This window comes from Ixodes scapularis, unplaced genomic scaffold (genome assembly GCF_016920785.2).
Source record: "Ixodes scapularis isolate PalLabHiFi unplaced genomic scaffold, ASM1692078v2 PGA_scaffold0__279_contigs__length_252992795, whole genome shotgun sequence".
Taxonomy (NCBI): Eukaryota; Metazoa; Arthropoda; class Arachnida; order Ixodida; family Ixodidae; genus Ixodes; species Ixodes scapularis.
Window position 1 is genome coordinate 139,918,052 of NW_024609835.1, and position 24,783 is coordinate 139,942,834.

The window sequence follows — 24,783 nt, forward strand, 5'->3', positions numbered from 1 at the left end:
CACGCCTTCCGTTTGTTGTTTGTGTGTTTTTGGCTCGGGAAGGGTAACCCTGAGGAGGCGCTGGAGACATTCTCCGAGCGGTATACACCACCATCTGCGATTGCCTTCTCGCCGTTGGCCGGGTCATCGCAGTCACCGAAAGAAACAGTGGAGATTTTGTTGGCCAACCGCTCACAGTACGCAGCATACCGTAAGGCGAGTTTATAATTCGCGCGCTTCTGTGAATGTTTTTTTTCGTTTCGGTTTCGGTTGTCAGTGGACTGCATAGTTGGATTTCGTTGGACCTGATTCAGTTTGAAAATTTTGTTTTAGATTTTTTAGATTTCCATTGTGTTACCTACTGTACTGCTGGTTCACAAAGCGATGGCCACATAAAGCCACGTAACAAGCCGCAAACCCCGCAAACGCACACAGTTGTTTGGCGAACGAATCACATAGATGCACGTAGACGAAATGACACGTCAGGAAGTGTCCGTGTCCGTGCTCTTCACGTCGCGTCAGTAGTAGAGGGCACCGCTGATAGAGGGTCGGATTCGGCGTCACCGACGCGGTCGTCGAACATCGTTGCACGCGCGTCGAGCTTTGGGGCCTGTTTGATGTTCAAGCTGGTCCCTTTACAATTGAAAATAGTTCCCAGTTTCGAACAATCGGGGCGCTTTAGTAGTAAGCGCCTCGCGCATTCATGAACGTGGACTCTGCCGCGCTTAAATCAGTAGACTCAACAGCACCTGTCGCTTTGACCACTTTGACAGATTCGCAGCCGCTGCAGCCGAAGTTCAACGCCGCTGTCTTCGAAGATACATCACCGATGGGCAGCCCCATCAAGCTGCTGTTTTATGCGCTGGGAATATTCGTCTGCTATTTCTACTTTGGCGTGCTTCAAGAAGAAATGTGAGTTTATCAAATTCCGAACCATCGATGATCGAGAGTCGGCATATGTGCGTGAAGACCATTGCATTCGAATCACACCGTGATTCGAATGTTCGAAGTGTGCTTTCAGCGATACAGGAAACAGGCCGTTGTGACTTGTTACACGTGTTTGGGCACTCCTTGATCTGTTTAAAAGTTACCGGCCTTTACCCCAGCTCACCATGACCCAACTTAACATGTGGCATTTTACACGTCTACGCTTTCCGCCGGAAATGTCCACTTCAAAGGCGCTGACCGTTCCAAAGTTGGACTGATCAGCTCACTAAATTTTGAACTTAGTGATGTTCGGACGCGAGAGACATAATGTATGTGTGTACATGTGCACAAAGTAAAAAAAGAAAACGAAAACTTATCTTTTACTTCTTAAAATTAGTTTGCTATTTGATCACGTTGCCAATTAGCTTTTGCGCCCTTCCTCTCACAGATGTGAATATTGCGGCTGGTTGTAGTCGAACCCTCATAAATGATGTGTCGAATTTGTCCGATCCTTGACGAGGATTTCAGAATTGTGCAACTGAAATGTATGAGAATGTATGGCAGATATTGACATGTGGTCTCATACAAATACGGGGAAGAAATGACGGCTTGGACAGTACGAAATGAAAGGGTCAGCCGATGCATTTTAAATTGTCAATGTAATCAAAATTTGTCAGCTGCCACTGTGATGGCCTTGATACTGAGGACATATCCTTCTGCAGCATATACCTTTCCGCCACCGAATTTGTTCTCCTTGGCAACAAGTAGGAACAACCACCATCATGGTGCGATAGGACATCACATACCTATACCTGATTGTATGCCTCCACATATATGTGGCATCACATCTTAAATACGCCAGAGAGCAGCATAGCACAATTCTGTACATTGGTCATCACATATCGTATCTGTACCTTAAAGTTTGTAATAAAACATATGCAGCTATGAATTAACCATACTGATAGAAAAATTCACTGGGTCTCTTATGTTATCCCTAAAACGACTTGAAAGCGAAAGCCCAAGCGCTGATGCATTAAAGACAGACAGATGATTTACGGAGGCGGCAATAGGGTACCGCGTCAGACTACTGAACAAAAGGTTGCTGGTTCGACACCAGCCGAGGGGCAAGAGCAAAAATTCTTTTTGGAGGAATATTAATATTCGCAGATGTCACGTAAACGTTTTGGTACCTTTTGTGTTGCCGACGTGGTTTCGCTCTATAAATGAACGATGAGACAAAAGCCTTATAAAAACAATTGTCACGAGCTGCCACAAAGTTTTGTCTTTAGGTGGCGTCCAGTGACCCGGAAGTCTATTTTACATGGGGAGGGGGGGGGGGGGGGGGGGGGCTGGCGGTCGAAATAAAGGAAGGGGGGGAGGGGGGGGTGAAAAAAAATTAAATTGAAACAACAACCATTATTAATGTTTTACTGTGTATAAAAGTTTTATTACCACTATCTATACCGTGTGTCCATACATTCATTAAAAATTCCTGTCACGAAGCAATGGGATGTTGACACATTTGACACAATCTGATCCAATAGCAGTAGCTATACGGTGTCGATGTAAAATGCACTGAAAAATCGGGTGCCTGCACATAGAAAACTCACATTTTCAACAAAGGTGTATTTTAATCGTGGACGCATTCTTATGAAATTTCTCGTTGCAGAATTTTGGGGCGCTGGGCTAAGGCTCTTCATGAGGCCTCTAATGCTGATGACATTACTGACTGTGATGACGATGGTGGCGGTGGTAACGACCATGACGGCATTGTGTATATTCTAACACCTTATGAAATACAACTATTGTTTGTTTTATGATACACCCAGGGAGGTTTTTGTATCGGTAAATTCAATGATTAGGTAATTCAGGTTTCACTGGATGAAAATGAAGCAGACGCGATTGTGGATTAGAGGGTGTTTTGGAAGAAAACATACAGCATTGAACGATTGGGCAACACGTTAAGAAGTATCACGAATGTTGAGCATCTCCATAGGGCCTCGTTAACTTCCATTGAAACATTTAAAATGACGACTTCGCGTTCCAATGAACGTTTTGACCAGGCCTACAACCTTATTTATACAGTACATGTCTCTACCAGCTTGCATAAATTCATCATGATGTTGAGTTAGAGAGGTGGCATTGATGATCCCCCTGATGTCAAGTGGCATGATTACTTGGGCACATATTGTAATAAATAATAACTCAAAGGATGCCCGCAAATTTCACATTACAAGAAAAAAAATCGCTACCCCTAAAGAGGTGCTACTCGCAAGCTTCCTTGCGAGTCGCAACTCAAAAACAGTCCCAAGAATATGGTGTTTTTATTCTAGTAATTGCTCCGATTTATTGGAGCTTGTCTAAATAGATTTTTTTTTTTTTTTTTTTCAATTGAAGGAGATATGAAACAATTTTTTTTACATTTGCTAAATACTACTTAGAATCACTCCCTAAAGTTAATAACTGAGTAAACTTGCCTTAGCTTTTCTTTCTAGGCGATAGCAGTCGCCAAACAAATTCGAGAAATATGAGCATCGTCCATCCCTTCAGTTGGAGCATGAAAGAGCGGCCACGGGGTCCTATGCCTCCAACGTTAATCATAGCCACGCGCTGGAGTTGGAAGAGTATAAAACGTGTGCTGAGCTCTAGGCATTGTTAGAGTTCGGGTATTCTCATCGCCGCAGTGGTTAGACACAAGCCACTACACGAGTGTCCACCGAGGCATTAATTGTTACGAGCGGAAGTCGAGTGCTCACGCAGTTCTCGTGTCCAATCCATGAGCCGTGCTCGACTGTCGTCAGGTGTGTAGTTTCGATCCCTCAATTACGCCATCAAGCTTTGTGAATGCAACACTGAAATAAATAGTCTTCTTTTATCCTCGCAATTTCACCGCGACAAAGAAGCTTCTGAATTAGTGACGGTCTGTGCGAGTATACTTGGGCCAGACTAGGACCAGTACGCCTCTTTAAAGTTATGAACATTCCAACCTGATATCGTTTCATGACCCGTTACATGACCAGTCCCAGGTTAATTCAACATGGTTAATATCCACCTGCTCGCCTGCACCCTTACGATTTTTTCGAAACCGAAACTGGACTGGGGAGGCAGAAGAAATATGGAGGAGGAGGGTGTTGCGAGAAGTCACGTGGTTGTGCAACTTTTATTTTCAATCAACATATTTGCAGCTTTTTAGAAGCCGCAAAAAATAGGTATCATATTTTGTTTTTATTTTTAATATTGAGTGTGTGCGTTCAATGACCCATGACTGATTATCTTTGGTGGTTGTGTCTAAACCATAGAAAACGGCATGTGACCACGAAAAAGAGAGTGAGCGTGACTCAAACCGGCCAGTTCTCGATCGTCGGTCTTTGGGCGGAAAGAAAACGAGTTTCGAGCTGCAAATTGTGTACTGGGTAGTTGGGCTCTCGTAAGTCATGTACAAATAAAACCCTTAGCGAGCAAAAATAGCCTCTCAGTGTCCCTTTAGCTATCTTCCACTCAGTTGGAAGCCTGCTTGAGAATAGATTTATTCAATAAAATAACTAGGAAGGGTGTTAGTATGGTGGAAAGTTGGGCGAGTTGGTGGTACATGTTTAACGAAAAAGTAAAACAGCGCAAAAAAAAATGAAGGAGAAGAAGACGAAGTGTACAGACATTGCGCTGACTCTCAACTGATTCCTTGGAAGAAAACACAAATCGACAAGCATCACAAACCATAAAAAAACATCAAGTCACCGGCTTCTGCACGTGTCAAACCTTCTCAAGATTGCCAACTCTTTGTCAAATGATGCGATAGAAGGTGAACTGACGCACCTTTCCTTTTGCTTCGAAATATAAAAGGCCTCTAAATTTCCTCTTGTCATCTGTTGACTGTGTTGTCCTAGGACACTCGTTTGATCAAGAATGGGTTTGCAACCGCACCTCTCACAGTGTACTGCCAAGCTGCCTGCTGGTGATGATCTGTTTGTATACTTCGTTTTCTTGTCCTCCGTTTTTTTGGCGCTGTTTTACTTTTTCGTTAAGCAAGGAGGGTGTTAATGCTGAGGCACGCTTTTTGAACATACAGTTTGGAATTCCATCTGGTCCTGTTGTTGAATGAAATTTAAAATTAAAAAGAAGATTTATATACCCCATTATCCTCAGTACCAAATTCTGGCATTTCATTAGGTATAGTCTCCAAGGATTGCAGTGTAATGTTCTCAGCTGTCATCAGAAGTCATCTGAAGTCAGTTCATTGTCATTAAGGATGGCTGGTACGCCCACATATCCATTATTGCTCGATTTTTTAACAAGTTTTCATAATTATTTTAAGTTGTTAACCAGCCTAAAACCTAAAAAAAAAAAAAAAAAAATTATTATTATTATTTTTTTTTTTAATGTATGATCAAGGCATCTGAGCTCAATTTTTGTTACCACGTTTTTTGCTTTCTTATACTTTAAAAGTAAACACCGCTGTTTCTTGAGGCTATATCACAGATTCTTGTCCATCCATGGTTTATCATTTCTATGCCTCTCTGATAACATTTTAGAGGGTACATATTTATTGATAAAAGCAAACAGTACATTTCTAAACAATTGCCAAAGATCTTCTATATCAATTGCCATGTAGCCGGAAGGTCAAAGGATAAGCTGTCGTAATCACCCTGATTAAAAAAATAATCATTTTTGGGGCAGGGCTTAGTGGTTATAGCGTGTTTACATATAACCTGCACTACTACAAGTTCAATCTGAAACCAAACTACTTGCATACAAGACAATAGTCCTTCCCAAATTAGAGTATGCATGCACCATTTCAAACCTCAACCAAAAATTACCTTCCACAGAAACTGGAATCTGTCCAAAACATAGCAACAAGATTTATATGCAACAACTACTTACCGGAAACTAGTGTCTCAGCCTTCAAAAACTAGCATTAACCTCTCTTCTGTAGAACAAAGACATAAAATGGCTCGTTTGTGTTTTTTCATAGCATTTATTACAGCGATTCGACTTTTAAATCAGTTTACTGCCGCCCTGTCAGTTTTACATCACCAAGATTAGATCATTCTTCCAAAATAAAACCATTCTTGGGTCGCACTGACACTTTCCTTTTCTCTCTCTTAGTACTTTGCATCAGAGACTGGAATGCATTACCTGATATTATAGTTACTTATAGCAATCCCATTTCATTTAGAGACGTGTTTAAAACTGTATAATTGCCCGCCTTGATTTTGATTTTGTAGAAGAGCTTTTGTACTCTGTTCGTGCTTTATTCTTGTTTCATTTCGCTTTGATTGATGACATTGGGTGTATCTGCAATCACATTTCACTTTTCAGTGTTTTGCTATTTTTGTTCTTTAGTTTCTGTAACTTGTTTTGAATCTCCCCTCATGTAATGCGTCCTTTGGACGCCCATGAGGTAAATAAAATGAAGTGAAATGACATGATCACTGATGCCCAAAATCGTCATCACCGAACAAACAAACAAAAAAAGATATGTAAAAGAAAATTATGATAGATTTGTGCGATGCAAGTCTTGTTGGAAGCGACACAAACTGTTGCAATTCATGAGTATTGATAAGTTCCGCAGACATGTTATAAAGAGACAATGAATTGCGTGAAAGTGGGAGATTGTCAACCCATTCCATATCCGGAAGATTAAAATTGCCATCAAGTATAACATCGTTGAGCATATTGCTGACAAAGTATTAGATAAGCACGAAAGGGAATCGATAGCATTATTGTTTGGTACTCTATAAAATGAGCCAACTGTCAAAGACTTGCCGTGTTACAGTTTTATCTCGCACCAAACCGATTCACAAACACAATCGCGCAACTCAAGAGCTGGGCCTGTTAGACCTTTTTAAATAAGTAAGAACACTCCCCGTCCCCTGAAATTTCTATCTTTACGGTGAACATCATAATTACCCAAAAATATTTCGGAACTGTTGAAAGAGCTGTCAAGCCAAGACTCGGTACCAACAACCACACCAGCTTGGGTTGAATTTAGGAGAAAGGAAAGTTTACCTTTTATATTTTTAATGCTTCTGCAGTTGATTGTCACCAACAAACAAACCCTGTCATCAACTGCAGGAGCAGTTGATGACAGGGTTTGTTTGTTAGATGCGATACACTTCCAAATTTTCAGATGCAATTCACTTAGACTTGACCTCTTGCAGCTAAAAAATCAAAAGAGCATGTGGATATACTTTTAAGATAATCCTGAAATTGAGGTGTGCAATGGGTGAATTCAAAGGCCTAATTAATAAATCAATAATCACAAATTTCTGTCCAACAAGGAATTTTTTTGAAGAGATGAACTGCTACACTAGTAGCTTGTAGACTATGAGATATATCAGTGCAGTTTTATTTTTATAATTTTAGATGTTGGCAGTAAATATGTGTTACAGTGACACTGGTGGAGTACAATGCACAAGTAGGAGTAAACTAAAAATACATTTGGCAAACATGACCTGAAAGAGTTGAAACATTACCTTCTGAAAATATAATTTTTTAAAATTTAGTTTTAGAGCATTGATGAAAATAGATATCTAGAAAAATAGAAAAAAATGTTTTCAAATTCTTCCATACACTACATTTGGTGCCACCACTTATATGAAGACCTCTCCGTGACCCCTAACAGCCTTGCGAAATATTTCATGCTGGAAGAAATGTTCAGCCCAACTTGGCCTACCCTGTAGATGTGTCTGTCAAGCTTGGTCACATGCTGGGTATTTTCTACTTTCCTAATATAGAACTGAAGTCCTGAATCACCTACTCATAACAAAAAAACAAAAATAGATATATTTTTTAAGGTGTTACTCCAGTTGCCTTGACATGTGGGAGTAAAACCAGATTTAATGTCTTTTTATTGCAGAACCAAGACCCAGTATGGCCCAAAGAAGGAGAAATTTGTGTATGCACAGTCACTACTAATCTTTTCGTGTATCATGAATGTAGTATTTGCAAAACTCAGTAAGTAAATTTCTACTTTCCTCATGCATTATTTGAAGTGGGAACGAGCATGTACTTCCACACATCGTTGACTACTACTATGACAATTTGAAAAACAAAACGATAAGTTTTTTGAAGAAGCAGCTTCATGGTGTTGTTGCATGATTTTCATGATGCTTCAAAAAAATGTATGTGTAAGGAGCTTGTGTCTCATCTTGCTCATTCATTTTGCACCTTGCATCTTCAGCCTTCTATTCGTTTCAAAGTCTACAAGGGCAGTTTTTTTCTGTTTTACATCTTTTTGAAGAACTGTTCTGGGTAGTGGATGAACCTTGCAAAGGGTAGACTTTTCTTGAAGCAAACATTGCTATAAATCACGTCAAAGAAAAAGCTAATGCAGACACCCTAATGTTATGTGCAACCTTCTTTCAAATGGCTTGTTCCCAAAAGATAGCCTTTCTATGTTTCTTGTTCTAGTAATTTGTTGTTAAAACACACACATATATACACACACAGACAGAGAAAGAGAGAGGATAGCTTTTTTTGTAGGAATCACTTTTGTCTGGGTTCGGACGATTTATGATATGTAATAACCATTCTTAGTTTTGACATGTTCCATGGCAAGTCATTCAACAAAGTTTTTCTTTGTCCTGCAAATAACATGTTTGGGGTGTCACTTACGACAGCTAATGTATGTGTAAGTGAAAATATTCAAAACAAGCAAATTTTTCTAGGTTTTTGGGTCTGATAATTTTTCAGGATGTTATGCTAGTTATCTTAAGTAGCTGTCTCTGGGTTACTTGAAATAGCTGTTTAAAACAAGAAACATCTGTGGAATAATCTTGCCCCTTTTTAGGAGGGAAACTGCTTAGATGTCTGTAAGCCTTTCTTATGCATTGAAATTGCTAATAGGTCCTAATTTCTGTGACCAGTACTCAAGTCTTTTTAAAAATGTGCCTAATTACCCATGTAAATCCACTGACATGTAACATCTAGTTTTAGATTACCGTAAAATACCGAGCAAATGCCCCCTCCAAACTTAGAGATTGTCCAATCAAAATAGGGAGGGAGCCCTACTTGGTTCAGGAATAACATTCAAGATGGTGGCCACAAAAAAATAAAATTTTCTTGAAATGCAAGGGGGCACTTACACGAGGGGGGGGGGGGGGGGGGGGGCATGCTTGGTATTTTACGGTACATTAGTGGTGGTATCAGTCTATAAAGAAACTAAACAAAAGAATTGAGGTAATTTGTCACGTGTTATGTCAATTGACATGTTATTGCAGGAATGTCTGACATCACAATAAACTTTTTTTTTTCAGTGCTGTCAACGTTTTTAAAACAAGGTGTGGACACAACAAGGAGGTCTTACTACATCATAGCAGCCATGACCTATTTAGGAGCCATGCTTGCTAGTACAATTTCACTACAGTTTGTGAATTACACTACACAGGTATGATAATTCCTGCAACTTGTAGCTCTAGTGCCATTGTTGTCCAGGTGATAATCAGTCTAGTTGGAGCTGAATTACAAAACTCCCAGTTAGATCCAGCTGGATAAAGTCCCATTACCAGCTAGGACCAGTTCTGTAATTCAGCTCCAGCTGAACCTATTTTTGCCGGGGACCTAAAGGTGTTCCTGGCCTCAAGTGGCATGGTAGACGCTGCTTGGCATCATAAGCACACAGATTTTTGATACTATGCCTCATCCCGTAGGAAAGGAAATAAATAAAATGGCCCATTTCAAACGTAGAAAGCTTTGTTGTCATAAAATGTATGTATTGTATCATGAATCAAGTTGGTGGTTGGTGTTGCATGTGAGCGCATTATTGCGTGACACTAGTTTTGATGGCAGTCTTTTATCTTACTACATTATAGTTTTGCTTCACAGACATGAGTGCATGCTGAATATTTTATGGTAAGCATATTTCAAAGCTGATCCACAAAGCAGAATTGTGACCTTCTGAGTGGAGCAGTAAATGAAAAGCCATCTAAAACAGCCAAATTCATAGAAATTAATTTGTTTGCACTTCGAATTAAAACTGTGACTCAATACGAATTTACTATTTTGGTAGTATAAAAGAATGACCATCAGGAGGACGTTGCTTTGCTACCTCAGCTGTGGTGGCACAGGAACTTTTTTCCCTTTTCCCTCAATATAAATTTTTTTATTTGTTCTCACACTATCGTGGCAGTGGCAGTGGCAGCACACAATGTATTGCGTGTCGCTTCATGGTGATGCTGCACAGAACTTAGCATGCATTTTGTGCCCCGACAGCGTGAACATTGTCTAGCATAACGTTCGAAAAAAAGCCGTACCAAACAAAGCTAGTGTCCAATGGGAGTAGAGTGCAAAGTTTGCACCTCTTGCGGTCTCACACCCAGATTTCACCCTGCTATTTTGTATCTCTCCATTCCCTCCGAAGCATGCCCTTGTCCTCTTCCTCCTTGCCTTCTGCACTCTCCCACCACATGCGCGAGCACACTCGCTCAGCATCTAAATGACGAGGGCATTGGGCAGGATTTTCCATGTTGTCAACCGGAGGCAAGAGCGAGACGCAAGTCGGACACGACTGCTGTCTCTGGCTGGGACTCGCGTCTGACCAGTAAGACCACTAGTTCCAGCCCAATGCTGATGCAGCAGTTGTGTCCAATTCATGTTCATGCGACGCTCTTCCGTTTCAGGGAGTGCGTGATAGGAAACTGGCTAGGAACCAGCCATGTAACAGATTTTCTGTTAAAAGAGAGAGGGAGTGCATGTTCGTGTTTAGTTTATATTTTTATATGGAAGAATTTCACCCGCTCAGATCTGGCCTTTCGTTGCTCGGTTCATTTAGCGATGCATATTAGAAATTCTAAGAAAACTGCTGGTGCAAAGTCATAGGTTTAGGCACTAAGCTCTAGTACAAGTGCCTAGCCTTAATACATGTCTCAATTGCATGAGCGGGAGAATCGGTCAGAGCCACGGGCATGTTCCTGGAGCCTTGCTTTCACTACTGCGAGCAAAACAATGTACAGTAGCTCGCAATAATTCAGACTTGGATGTTTGATACTTTTGGTTAATTCAAATAAATTTCAAAATTTTTGTTGTCCCACTAAGTGTTTAATGCCACTTAAACCGCTTAATTCGAACAGCATTTTCGTGTAATTCATTAGTTCATACTCTTTTTCCTCGTGGCCCTGTTGAGTGTGCTTCTTTCCGAGCACCGGTGCACTGCAGAGAGGCGTAATTCATTAATTCTTACCCTTTTCCCTGTGGCCCTGTTGAGTGCACTTCTTTCCGAGCACCGGTGCACTGCAGGGAGGCAACACCCTTAAAGCTCACTTCCGTGAGCGTTGCTTCTCTCCAGTGCACCGTTGCTCGGTGAGAAGCGCACTCAGCGGGGCTCAAGCAGGGCACACAAGCAATGAAAACGGGCACAACGCAGAATTTTCCATAGCAATTTGTGCAGATGCTGTGATATGGCGGCATGGCATAGGTTCACATTACAGCGGCTGCTCAAGTTACTATAAAAACTTACGCGCAGTGCCCGTTTTCATCGCTCATGTGCCCCATGTTTACTAGTCCAGATTAGATAACTTCTTGGCCTGATGAACAAATTTAATTTTGTTTTGAGGTGTCATGTGCTGTCTAAACAGTCCACGATAAGTAAAATTTTTGAGAGATAAACAAACTTGCGTCATACATATCACAAATGTTTCATGTGTGGCATACCTGCTTATGACCAGTAGGCCTCTGTAGAAGAAATGATCAAATATCTGCTTTGTATGTATAGCCTTCAAATGGCAAATCATAATTTTATCTTGCATCATATTTAAATGAATTTGGTATAATTCAAACTTCTGATAATTCAAACAAAATTTGTGTCTTCCTGGAGTTTGAATTAAAAAGAGTCTACTGTAAAATTTGCTCCTATTCCACGAGCAGACACACAGCAAAATCTTCTTTTGACAGCTCCCTTCTAGCACTCAAAGTTATTGCCAGACAGCAGATTGGAATGGAGCAAGCCATACTTTCTTAAGGCAGTAAAAGTTGGAAGTTGTTTAGAGCCTAGATTTGGCTGCTTCTTTATTTGCATAAGCTTAGAACTTAGAGGGAGCAGCTTCATTGAGCAAGACACCGAGCAGGCCACTGCAGTGGAAAATTAAACTATGCCGGGTGTGGATTCCCTTCAGGTGGTGGGGAAGTCGTGCAAGCCCATCCCTGTGATGGTGCTCGGGGTGCTGATTGGAGGCAAACGCTACAGTCTGTCCAAATATCTCTCCATCCTGGTGGTGGTCCTGGGGGTGGGCCTTTTCATCTACAAGGACAAGAAGGCTTCCCAGACCACGCAGAGCATCACAGGCACCGGGGAGCTGCTGCTGGTACGTATGCGGGCTCCACCTTCGGTTGCTCAAGCAGAGGGCTACCTGGGTTCCTTGTAGCTTTAGATGCTATTCCTATTGGCAATTTTCATAACATTTTTTAAACTACTTTCACGGCTTCGTCTTTAGACTGCCAGGCACGGTGACAATGCTATTCGCTCAAGAAGGCGGGCTGGCAAACCTGTCCTTGCAGCTATCTCTCCTAGCTGCTAGGTGCCGTCGACTTCGCAGAAGTCGCAAATAGACCCTATTCATAAAAATGCTACAAGGTGGCACTGTAGCATTTGGCAGTTCCACAAACTTTTGGTCGAATGGGAAGACAAACAATGTCTCATATAGGACCGGTCCTTGCGACTCCCACAATATATTCTATTAATAATTGTTCAGGTGCTTAGCCAAAGGATCAGTTAGCGAAAGATTTGTTGATGATTTTTTAATACTACTCCTATGTATATGATCACCTGTTATGTTGAACAGCATAGCATAAGGGCCCTGTTTAATCTCCTATGTATATGATCACCTGTTGTGTTGAATAGCATAGCATAAGGGCCCTGTTTAATCTCCTATGTATATGATCACCTGTTATGTTGAATAGCATAGCATAAGGGCCCTGTTTAATCTCGAACGTCATTGTTTACACCTTAATGTTCCTACAACAGTGTGACCTAAACAAGCTCGCAAGGCCTGCCAAAACGGAGCGACTCGAAGTCGCTTGGTAGGCGAGAGCCACATTGTGTGTGTAAACTCAAAAAAGACTTGATTTCTGGGCTTGACACATTCCTATTGACTACAAGAATGTGCCTTTGAAAGCAATTATCGAGCACGTTTTATGAAATTTAGCATGTTTGCCAGTTGTCCCAGTAGCTTCTAAAGGAAGCTTTAATTACCGTCTAAACCGTCCTTACCTTGTCTTTAGCGAAAACCATGCTGTGGAAATGGGCTGGAAGTATTTCATTGTGTGCGATTTAGTAGAGAAGAGTATGGCAACAGTAGGTACTACTACATTGCCAGGACATTGGGATTATGAGCATGGAGGATGTCATAAATGCTGAGACGATGCTGTCTATATCATGACTTCTGAAATTGGAAAACAGTGCGCAAAAAGACGAAGACGACGAGAGAAGAGCACAGGACAAGCGCGGTCCTGTGCTCTTCTCTCGTCGTCTTCGTCTTTTTGCGCGCTGTTTTCCAATTTCAGAAGTCATGAACCAACTCGCTTGCATTGCCACCTTAATACTGTCTATATCAGAAAAGCATAAACCTTTTCTAGTAGTTGTAGCTTCAAATGAATTTTTTGATACTACGAGAATTACTGTGGTTGTGGGTTATGTTTGGAATGTGGTTCTACAAAATAGAATACCTTGACACGTGCATTCCACCTATTTCAAAGCATAGTTCGGTATTTCTAAATTTTAGCAACCAAAGCAGCATATTCCTAAGGCTTGGGACAATGCTGTATACACCTTAAACAGGCTGAAGTTACACCATCATATGGAACTTCTTTGCCTTGCTACATTTTGTTTAGGATACAAATAAACCAAGACAACTCTTTTTCCTGCAGCTCCTCTCGCTTAGCCTCGATGGCATAACAGGGGCAGTCCAAGAGCGGATGAAGTCGGAATACCAGACAAAGTCTGGTCACATGATGCTAATGATGAACTTTTGGGCCACTGTCTGCCTTGTTTTTGGTGAGACCCATTTCTGCTTTTGGCAAATGTATGGACCTGCTTTTGAAATGGCCTTGCTTTACTAGGCATGGCGATTTGTTAGCCTTGCCTCATTGAATATCTACCGTCTCCTATTGATTTGTATTGAGCTGTGCACCTGTCAGAACACAAATGCTAGAACATCAGTTAATGATTAGACCAAGAAGATTTGGTTTATTGGAATGAGGTGCCAGCCCCCAATCAGTTTGCAATAATAGCTTTAGAGAATACAACATCATCAGCTCACATTAGCTTCAGTGAATACAACCTGCACTTACTCGAATTCGTACCTGTGCACTGTCAAGAGACGGATGTTCTTATACACAGTCGAAACAAATTTATTAGTTCATAGTTTCTCCAAGTATGTTAATGCTGGGCAATGTGAATGATTTGTTTCAGCTCAACTCTTCACACAGGAAATGTGGGCCTTTGTAGCATTTCTACAAAGATATCCTAGCCTCTTCCTAAATATACTTCTCTTTGCCTTGACTGGAGCATTGGGACAGGTGAGATTGGCTTTCACGGATTAATTTTAACGATACTATTTATTGAATGTGGCCTCATAGAGTCTAAAGCCTACAAGGGATGGCAAGTAAATGACACATTTTACATGAAATTAAAGCTAGAGTGATACTTAAGTGTACCTAATAGACCAATCTCGCTAAGCGTTCCACGCGTGCGTGACACCGCCATAACTGTGGCTCATAGGAGGCAGGCGCCAGTGCCCGAGACAGTTGGTGCCGCCTTTTGCAGAAAGACTACAGGTCTCACGATGCATGGTAGCAGCAGTGGCGTAATGAAACTGGCTGAGAGATTGGTCTATTTGGGAAATTTACGAATCTCCTTGCTACACCCAAATATTCTTCTTCAATCTCAAATTTAAAAAAAAAGAAAAAACAACAACAAACAAGCATGACCAATGATCTATGTAGCTTGCCAGGACAATGCTGCTGAACACATCTTTGCATGGTAGCCATATTTTCGTTTTTTGAAATTTTTATTGCAGGGTAGACACAAAGCCCAAGTTCCAGGTTCTTTTTAAATACACGAGGCGCGTGCCTTTAGGCATGGGGCTGCACTGCGGCAAAGCAAAGATCGCCAGATCGCAATGTCAGCTCCACAAGTATTGCTTCTCTGTAGTGCACTGGTGCATGGCGAGAAGCGTGCTCACCAGGGTTAAATAACTTGCTGCAGCCGTAACTTTGCCTACCAACACTTTGAAAAGTACAAATATTAGAGTTCATCTTTAAGCGAATATCAAATAGCATGTTACTCAAAACTATTTATAATCCTCTATGTGCTATGTGTATATAACTCAATTTTGAATTCACGATAGATTGGGCTGGAATCCAAGCTAACGTTTTGCTAGTTTGGTTTTACTAAATCCCCGAATGACTATGCTGAGTGAGGCTCACAAGTTGGGTATGATGCTTCTTTCCAGACATTGATTTTCCGAACGGTGAGCGAGTACGGCCCACTTCCTTGCTCGGTCGTTACAACAACGCGAAAGTTCTTCACTGTTCTTGGCTCCGTCGTCATCTTCAACAATCCTCTGATTACCAGGCAGTGGGTCGGAGTCGTGTTAGTCTTTGCAGGTAAGTGCATCACTAGAAAAAAAAAAAAAAAAAAAAAAAAAAAAAAAAAAAAAAAACGTTGTAGAGCGAGGCTTTGTTTAACAATGAGGCGGGCCAAAACTGTGCGGGCCGCACCTAGCGAGACGTGTTGCTCATTTTGGCTGCAGACAGGCGTCATTGCCCTCGTTGCCGTCTTTAGCACGTTCTGCGACGTCACGTCCATCATGGCAGATCGAAGACAGTTCTTGTTGAACCATCAGCGAGGAGGAGGTCTGTTTGCAAACAAATGTGCTCCCAATACGTGACAGGTGGCGGGTTCGAATCCCGACCGAGGCGCCCGCAATATGACGGAGGCTTATTGCGGAGAAGGCGCCGTGTAACCGAGCTTCCAGTTGCACGTCAAAAGATCCCCAGGTGGTCGAAATTAATCCTCAGTCCTCCGCTGGGGCGTGTCAGATGCCCGTTGTAGGTTTGGCACGTAAAACCCCCAAATTTGAATTTTTTCCCAAAACGTGACGCTAGTTCCAAGGCGTGGTCCACCGGGTTTGCATACCTGTTTTGTCAAGGTTTTCGTAGAACTCGAGCAGCTGAGCTTTGGGATGCATACTCTTCAGTGCTGGCAAACACTGGAGTTCGGTGAGGTGCAGTTGCACCGCGGGATTGGAGTCCTCCAGGGATGAGAAAAGAGGATCGCGGAATAGTTCATTGCTTGTGTGCCCTGCGAAGACTCGCGCCGTCGCGGCATTTCCAGTGCCGACAGAGAGGTCCTTGCGAAGATTCCTTGGACCTTGTGCCTATTATTGAAGCTTCGTAAAGGATTTTGCAAGGATTTCCGCACCGTTCACAAATCTTGTGAAGGACGCCGAAAAGTTAAAATGGCCGAGGAACTGCAGCAGGCATTCGACAAGCTGAAGCGAAGACTCCAGACTCCTCCTGGTTTTGGACACTTTGATCAGGATGCAGAGACTGAGATTCACACGGACGCTAGTAACGCAGGACTTGGAGCTGTACTGGTTCAAGTGCAAGAAGGCACCGAGCGAGTCCGCCTACGCAAGTCGGGCGCTGTTCAAGGCGGAGAGAAATTGCTCCATGACTAAAAAAGAATGTCTTGCATTCGTCTGGGCAATCACAAAGTTTCACCCATACTTGTACGGGAGCCCGTTCCCCGCAGTCACTGACCACCACTCGCTCCGCTGGTTTGCGAACCTCAAGGACCCTTCAGGAAGCCTCTCTCAATGGAGTCTCCGACTACAAGAGTTCAACATGACTGTGGTGTACAAGTCCGGCCGGAAGCACAGTGATGCCGACTGTCTGTCAAGGGCCTCCATCAAAGCCGTACTTGCCTGCATCGACGACGATGACTGTTTTCTGGGTGCAGTAAATATCAGCGACATAGCAGCATTTCAATGAGCCAATCCTAACCTGCGCGCACTAATAGAGCACCTGGAATGGCACGGGAGTACCATTCCACATGTTTTCTCATGAGCCCTGCCAACCTTCACCATTCGGCAAAGAGTACTCTACAAAGAGGAGTTCGGGGACAGCAACTCGCCGCGGCTGCTGGTAATTCCGACCGACCTTTGAGAGGAGATTTTTTGAACATGTCACGATGACCCGACGTCTGGACATTTTAGTTACAGCCGAACACTGGCCAATATTCGTCAAAAGTATTACTTGCCCGAGCTTCCCAAAACTATCCACCTCTACACCCGATCATGCCACGAGTGCCAGCGATGCAAGAAACCGCCGACGAAGCCGGCAAGTTTCTTGCAGCCAATTCCTCCGCCAAGCACATCGTTCCAACAGATTGGAATGGATCTACTTGGTCCTTTTCCGCAGTCGACCCTGGGAAACCGTTGAATAATTGTAGCCACTGATTATCTAACACGATACCCCGAGACAAAAGCCCTTCCTTCAGGGACTGCTGTGAAATTCACCAAGTTTTTTTATCGAGTCCATCGTCCTCCGGCATGGCGCTCCCGAAGTTGATTACAGATAGCGGGTCATCATCGTTCATAGCACAGCTGATGGAAGAGATCTTCCGTCTCAGCTGGACCTGAATCACGCCGCGAGACCGGTGAAACTTGCATTTAACGAGTTGTGCCTCTTTCCTGCGGCACTGCGCTTTTGTAAAATTTTTCACATGTTCTCAATGGCAAAGTCTCAACGCTTTCACAGTGTCTTAAAAAACTTCTTCGGTGAATGATGATGAACAAGTAGAAAACATGTCTTCAGCACGCTGCCGCCAGCCTCTGCAACGCTAGCAAAACCGCAATTTGTCTACGAGCAAGATGGCCGTCCAGTGGCTTCACTCGCCCAAAGCCATATATGGGGAGAGTTTGGCCAGTCTATGATTTCGCCGCCGTAACGCCCCCTTCCCGAGTGAGCCAATCAGCCTGCGGCGCAGAGCAAGAGGTGTGAGCGCATGCGCATGAACTCTCAGCTGCTCCCAGCAGAGCGAAGAGGGCCGTCATTTTCATTCATTCGCCCGGCGGAATGCATGGGGTTGACGTCCAAATTTCGGTTCTTTCCTTTTATTTGGCAGACCCTGGCACGAAAATGATATAGTGTTTTTCCTCGGTGGCTTAAAAAGCTAATGAATTAAATTTCTCCGCGTCTGAACGCAAACTTTGATTCAGGCGAAAAAAAAAATAAGCCCGTAGCAGTCGACGCGTAGCCTCACCAGTGCTCCGTGCCGACAGTGTTGCGTCAAAATGGCGATCGTCTCCTCTTTGCTCCTTTCTTTCTCTCTCACTCTTTCAACGCTCTCCTTCCTTTCGTTCACTTTTCTCCTCTCCGGTGCCTTCGTTGCCACACTCACTGGCCACAATCTGGTCACTCTCGCAATTTCACGGCTCTGCACTCGACCTGCAGCAAACCGAGCGTGTAAGCGCGACCCAGCAATTGTCATAGAGATCAGTGGGCAAACACAATTTATTTTCCTTCGACTCTCACATGGTTCCAGGTGAATTTCAGGGGCGAAGCTCCTTAGGGTCTAGCCTTGTCTGGCCTCCGTGCTAACATTGATTGCACTGCCTCCAGGATCGGCCCACTTTAAAAAAAAAAAAAAAAACGATGTACGCCCACACGGAAGGTCGAACTAAGGACCGCTTGCTTACGAGGCAGACGTCTTAACCACTACGCTACACTTCAACGATGCATGTAACCGCTCAACGTCTATACAGGAGAAGGCGTTGCGGTCAAATGCGTATTTAATCGCGTTAAACTTTGCATGCATTGGCTCAACGTCTATAGACGAAAGGGCACTGCGGTCAAATGCTCAACTCCGTATATAACCACGATTCATACCACACATTCTCTTTCTGACATGGACCATTGACTTGAGCGGTGGAAATGCGTTCCCACGGCTTCTAGTGGGTCCAAGCTGATCTGCTAGAACAGGGATGGGCAGTATTTCAAATACAAGTATTTCAAATACTTTGTGTATTTTGCATTTGTATTTAATTACAAATTGGGTAATGTATTTGACGTGTGTATTTAAATACTAAAACGGGGGTATTTCAAATACAATTGTAATTAAATACAATTTTGTGGGCGAAAATACATCCCTCAAATTCATTGTCACTGTCCAGAGCAGGAAGAAAACTATGCTCTGCATCGAGTGCAGTGTCTCTCAATCAAGCACAAGCGTTTAGTGACTTTGTGATTACGGTGCTAGTCTAGGGCAAGAATAGGGACGAAATCGACGTTCACAGGCAGACTGGCTAAAGAAGTGCCTGTGACAACTTGTGATGCTTTCCAGCCTAATTTTCATCCATATTTTTGCCTGGAACATTCTAAATGCCGGGTCGTCCAGATTTTCGTAACTGGTGCGAGTTGCAACAACAAAAAATTCTCTAGCTAGTGCTGCGCGTCTTGGTCGACTATGTTCTTTGTTGGTCTATACCAAAATTGAATCGACAAAAAAAAGCAGCTTGAAGCTCTGTACTTTTTTCGCCTATTACGTCCAAGCAGATTACATTTTTTTGTGATTATATTTCTATTACGTTACTAGAGCCTCGCACACTAACTCCCGAGTGTGCGATGCAAAATTAAGTGAGGTACCCAGAATCCCGTTCCAGGTGCCTTGAAGTCGCTGACGCAAATATTGAGGAATGTATTTGAAAAAGTATTTGGAGGAGACCAAATACATTTGGTTGTATTTGTATCTTGTACTTAAATACTTTTTTGGAAATGTAATTAGACTTGTAATTAAATACATTTTTGACAAAGTATTTTGTATTTGTATTTCGATACATGTTTGCATGTATTTTGCCCATCCCTGCGCTAGAAGAACCACTGGCTTTGCATTTCACTGATCATAAAGCAGTAATAATGAAGACGAAACGGAACCCGGAACTTAGCACTACCTATGAGCAATAAAGAAAAATCGGCGCCATCAGCACTACCTATGAACAATAAAATCAGTATTATCAGCACCACCAGAGCTTCGCCCCAATCAACATCATTCGCCACGTGGAGATGCGTCCATTGTTTTCACGACCTGGGATATTCTGATACCACTGATGCTGATAAGATTTCCTAACTGTCGGAACTGTACTGCGTGATACGCGTGATATTACATTCTGGCTGTGAACTGTGTTGTGCTTCGTCGCCGTTCGTCGTTATGACAAGTGAACTTCTGTTCGGATCACAGAAACACGAATCAAAGAAACTAACGAAGTTACAACAATCGCAGTGATAGTGGTGGCACCGTGCAACGCCTCTTCGGGATTTTTCTGGCGACAGGTAACCATGTCGTAGTGATCGTGGGTAACACGAGTGGCCCTTTTTACCCGTCGTTAGCTATCTGTCGGCGCGCAGCTTCCGCTCAGCTATGCATATTTGGGGAGTTCTATGCTGTGGTGGCTCGTAATAAATTGCTACATTCTTTTACTAAAACCAAAATAGGCATTTCCGTGTCGTTGCTTTCCGCCGCAGTAAAAACGGAAAAGCCAGACAAGCATTTCCGGCTTTGGTAAAGAAAAATAAGCGAAACAAGCATATTCGGTAAAACATTGTTCACTAAAACATCATTTGCTGAAGTGACCAATATTTTCTAAAAAATCATTCGCTATGTTGATTTGCTCAAATGACCTCTTTTCGCTAAAGTGTCATTTGCTAAAATGTCATTCGCTCATGTGATATGGACCTGCGGGGATGATAGACATTACTCTAAGAGTAACTCTTAAGCCATGCACGGGTGGTAGTGAAAGAATGAACTCGACAACTTGTTTGTTTGACATTTCGTTAGGTCTGCGATGGTCCGCATACTGCCATTCCTCTGTTCCCGTACTGCAGTCTGCAGCGCGCAGACCACAGACTGCCATCCCCGAGAACTGGCGATGGCATTGCGCAAGCGGAAATCTTTGTCTTTGAGGGAAAAGTTGAACATCCTGGCAGTTGTCAACCGGGACCCTAAACGGAAGAGAATCGACGTCACCAAGGACCTCGGACTGCCTGCGTCGACGGTCAACATGATCGTGTCGAAATGAAAGGAAGTAGAAGAGAACAGTCTGGTCTTCGGTGTAGCGACGAAGCAGGACCGCAGAGCAAAGCACGGAGAGTTAGAGGATGCGCTGCTTAAGGTGGTTTAAGCAAGCACAGGCGTCTGGTGTGAACTTTGTTGGCAGAATTCTGCGGACATCACGAACATCGAAGATTTCACTGCGTCAAACGGCTGGATGGCCCGATTTCGGGTTCGCCATGGCATCTCATACCGCCAAGTAAATGGTGAAGCAGCCAGCGTGAATCCGGCGGAGAATGAGAACTGGGTTGCATTGCTTCCGGGCATTGTGAATACCTATGCCCCACGCTACATCTACAACACCGATGAACTTGGACCTTGTGGTACAACCACGAAGGTACAACCACGAAGTCCCCGAGTTTGAAGGGGGAGTCGTGCCACGGCAGGAAGGTCAGCAAGGAAGAGGCAACCGTGCTGCTGTGCTGCAATGAAGATGGCACAGACATGATCAAGCCGTGAATGATCAAGAAATAGAAGAACCCGATATGCCTGAAAAACCTTGCTCGGCTTCCTTGTGTGTACAAGCAAAACACGAAGGCTTGGATGACCTGCAGCCTTTTCAAAGTGTTTCTGCTGTACCTCGACGGGCGAGTGGGGAGCAAAGACCGAAAGCGACTTCTCTTTTTGGATAACTTTTCGGCTCATCCGAAAAACACGTTGTTCCTGCGCAACCTCGGAGTCATCTTCCTGCCAACGAATGCGACGAGTCACTTGCAGCCTCTGGATGGCGGCATCATCAAGAACGTGAAGCACCTCTACAGGAAGTGCATCGTGCAACGCTTCTTGGCTCGCGTGTGCTGAGGAGAAGAGCCCGGCAACCTCACGTTGCTTGATGCTATGCATTATCTGAACACATTGTGGGAGAGTGTGACCGGCGAAACAGTTAAGAATTGTTTCAGGAAGTGCAGCTTTCGGCGTTCGCAAAAGGTGGAGCAGCCCGAGCCCTGTGTGAGCAGTGACCCTGACCCTTGCATGACTGATGACGACGACATGTATAAGGAGCTCCGCTCCGCCGGCACAGAGCTGGCGTTCAGCGATTTCACGCTGTGGATGACGATGTCCCAGCGTGCGGCCCCCAAGCCGTTGCTGACATCGTGGCGGACTTGCGACCGGGCCAAGCTTCAAGAGACGAGCATGACGACGAAGAGGATGAGCCAGAAACGCCCCCAGGAGCCACTTTCACTCAGGCTGTCGCTGCACTAGAATGTGCAGCGACTGGAGCTGCTTTGACACAAAAGACAACCCTGCAGCCAAGGGAGGCCTGCAGACGCTGCAGAAGGAACTCTTCCTGCCAAAAGGTCACGGTTTGTACCAGCAGAAGCTGACTGACGTTTTTGGAAAGTGAGGGACCAGTATTAAATGTTGGTTAGCACTCGCAAATTGTTGTTTTTTTCCCTGCTGCCTAGAAATGTCAAGTTCGGACCATACGTTTTTTTTCTTGCGTCTTTTGAGAAACATATCAGCGAGGTTCTACTGTAATAATTTTTGATTGTACGGAAAATATATGGGCTGTTGATCAAGCCGACCACTGCTGTGCGCGTTACGCCTTCTCCCACAAGTCACTCAAGCGGTGGAGGAAGCTCTTCTGGATCCTTGAGATTGCCATCGTCAATAGCTTCCTGCTAATGCAGATGCAGCAGGCCGCTCGGGGACTGAAGGGAAAAGGCACCTCCAGTACCGCCAAGAGCTGATCGAACAGCTGTTCGGGGACTTGCGGGTGTGACCCAAGAAGAGAGGACGAACATCACAATCAGACACCGAGTAGAGATTGGATGGGAGGCAGCACTTCATATACAAGCTAAAAGAACATGCCAGCAAGGACTGTGCATTATGCAGCTATTGAAAGACCAAAGGTAACAGGAGAGAAACAGTTTCGTTCTCCAAGACTTCCACCAAGAACGTCGGTCTCCACCCTGGAGGATGCGTCAAAAATATCACATGCTGTCAAAGTATCGCTAGAGACCCCTATGCAGGAGTAATTTTCCTTTCTCTTGGCTCATGCGCTCGAAATAATATCCGACCGGAATGACCGTGATGGTGGTCAGACTATCTGACCGCAAAGGGTTAATGTGTGATAGAAGATACCTGTAAAATATTGTGATAATGCTACATCTTGGGCATGCTTATATGCATGTCCACTACCAGTTTGTTGAAATGATTTTTAACCACATTTTTGTAGAGCAAGTTGCACTTAAATTTTTTGCATACACTTTCGTTTCAGGGCTCATTGCGGATGCCTATTTTGGGAAGACAAGCAAGGTGAAGAAATGAATCTCGACGGGGAGGGAAGGTTGCTCATTACAAAGAAGGTTGGGATAGACATGTCAACATACCTCATTGACCACTGTAAATAAGAGCGAGCTATTTAAATAGAAAGCTTTCAAACACCAGGCCATTTTATCATGAGATGGGAAAAGAACTGCGGTCGGTCACATCTTCGGTGGCCCAATAAACCACAGTTCTAAAAATGTCTCATATTTTTCTGTCTACGTCTCAGGGCCAGAAGAGGGGACCCAAACTTGGCCAAAATATAGTAATTACTCTTTTTCAAGCTCTGAACATATTTACTGTAAAATACCAGACAAGCCTCACCCAAATTATGCGAGGAGTTTGGCAAATTTTCGGGCATTCACTTGTAAAATGTATTTGCAATTTATGTTCTATACAATTAGAAACTGAGGAAGAGGAGATGAAAGTGAACAGGAACGTCGGAACATCGAGCTTTATTTGGATGAACAGTGAGTGGACGCAAAACTACTTACTTTTGACCCCACTCACTGTTTGAAAGCCAATGCCGAATGCCAGCGTTGGAGCGCTTTCAGACTGCGAATACAGACAGAGAAGCTTTGCATCTGCCTGCTAATTGTTCCAACCAAAGCTTGGTGTCCAGACGTCCACATGTGCTTGTCTCTTCTCTCCCTCAGTTTCTACCTTTACAGCCAATTCTAAAGTTCTTGGGGGAAAAAAAATAAAAAGTGTGCTTTCACCTGCGTTGGATGCACATTTGGTACCAGTGCAATGTAGAATAAACAAATTGGGTGGGTGCACTGAAAATGTTTTTTTAATCAATTTGGTTATGTAGCTTGCTTGCATTGAACCTTTTCTCAACACAAGTTTTCCCTGCGAATGTAGCCGAGTGCTAAACACAGCTTGTTCAGAGTGCATTAAACTGTGAACCCGAGTCTCACAGCTGAACCTTTCAAACTCCGCCGTTTCTTTTCATGGTCATCGATTTGCCTAAAAATTGGCTCCCCACACAAATACACATGGCTGTAGCTGTAAGCTAGATACTATGTAAAAATAAGATTTTCTTTGCAAAGGTAGTAAACTTTCAATTTAATCTTTTGTTTTTTTTTAAAGCTGAAGGGGTTTATTGGTTACATTGAAAAAACAACACCGGCAGCAGGCACTGGTTCACTGTTTGGGCAGTACAACTTCTTCCGAATGGTGTGAAAGCTCACTCTAGACTTGTTTAGCAGTACTAAGCAAATAAGCGAGATACTATTTTCCAGATCATAGATTCACAAAGTGGGGGTCGTGCGACTACGTCTGGGGGTCGCTGGGCCTCAGAAGCCTGAAAAGTTTGCACACCTCTCTTCTAGACCACCTACTTGACCTGCAAGTTTAGCTGCCAGTGACGTTGCGGGACAGGAAAGTGCAGGAAATTTTGAATGTTGGTTTTGACATCACTTTTGAATGCTGTTTTCTCAAACACTTTTCTTTTTAGTTAAAAAATGTTAAATAGCGCATTCGAAAGAGTAAAGCCCAGGTAT

At 43.4% G+C, this 24,783-nt stretch overlaps 1 protein-coding gene across 3 annotated transcripts; it reads left to right on the forward strand.

Annotated features, from left to right (window-relative positions):
* Positions 1-34: 34 nt before the first annotated feature.
* Positions 35-23,482, forward strand: LOC8051982 (solute carrier family 35 member B1). Of its 3 annotated transcripts, none has more exons than XM_029985511.4 (9): positions 35-190; positions 753-891; positions 7,763-7,860; positions 9,162-9,292; positions 12,015-12,203; positions 13,765-13,891; positions 14,309-14,415; positions 15,351-15,504; positions 23,232-23,482. In XM_029985511.4, exons 2-9 carry the CDS (start codon positions 809-811, stop codon positions 23,279-23,281), a joined length of 939 nt encoding a protein of 312 aa, XP_029841371.3. In that variant the 5' UTR covers positions 35-190; positions 753-808; the 3' UTR covers positions 23,282-23,482. The 3 variants fall into 3 exon arrangements, with proteins under 3 accessions (XP_029841371.3, XP_029841369.3, XP_042145893.1); XM_042289959.1 differs by lacking the exon at positions 35-190 and adding an exon at positions 509-663; XM_029985509.4 differs by lacking the exon at positions 35-190 and having other exon boundaries at positions 409-891.
* Positions 23,483-24,783: the final 1,301 nt, after the last annotated feature.

What these genes read in the sequence shown, in the direction of transcription:
- LOC8051982 (XM_029985509.4), top strand. Translation starts at nt 683, where the DNA reads ATGAACGTGGACTCTGCCGCGCTTAAATCAGTAGACTCAACAGCACCT. An exon ending in TGTAGTATTTGCAAAACTCA is followed by an intron (nt 7,861 to 9,161) that starts GTAAGTAAATTT and finishes TTTTTTTTTCAG; the next exon opens with TGCTGTCAACGTTTTTAAAA. An exon ending in AGTCGTGTTAGTCTTTGCAG is followed by an intron (nt 15,505 to 23,231) that starts GTAAGTGCATCA and finishes CTTTCGTTTCAG; the next exon opens with GGCTCATTGCGGATGCCTAT.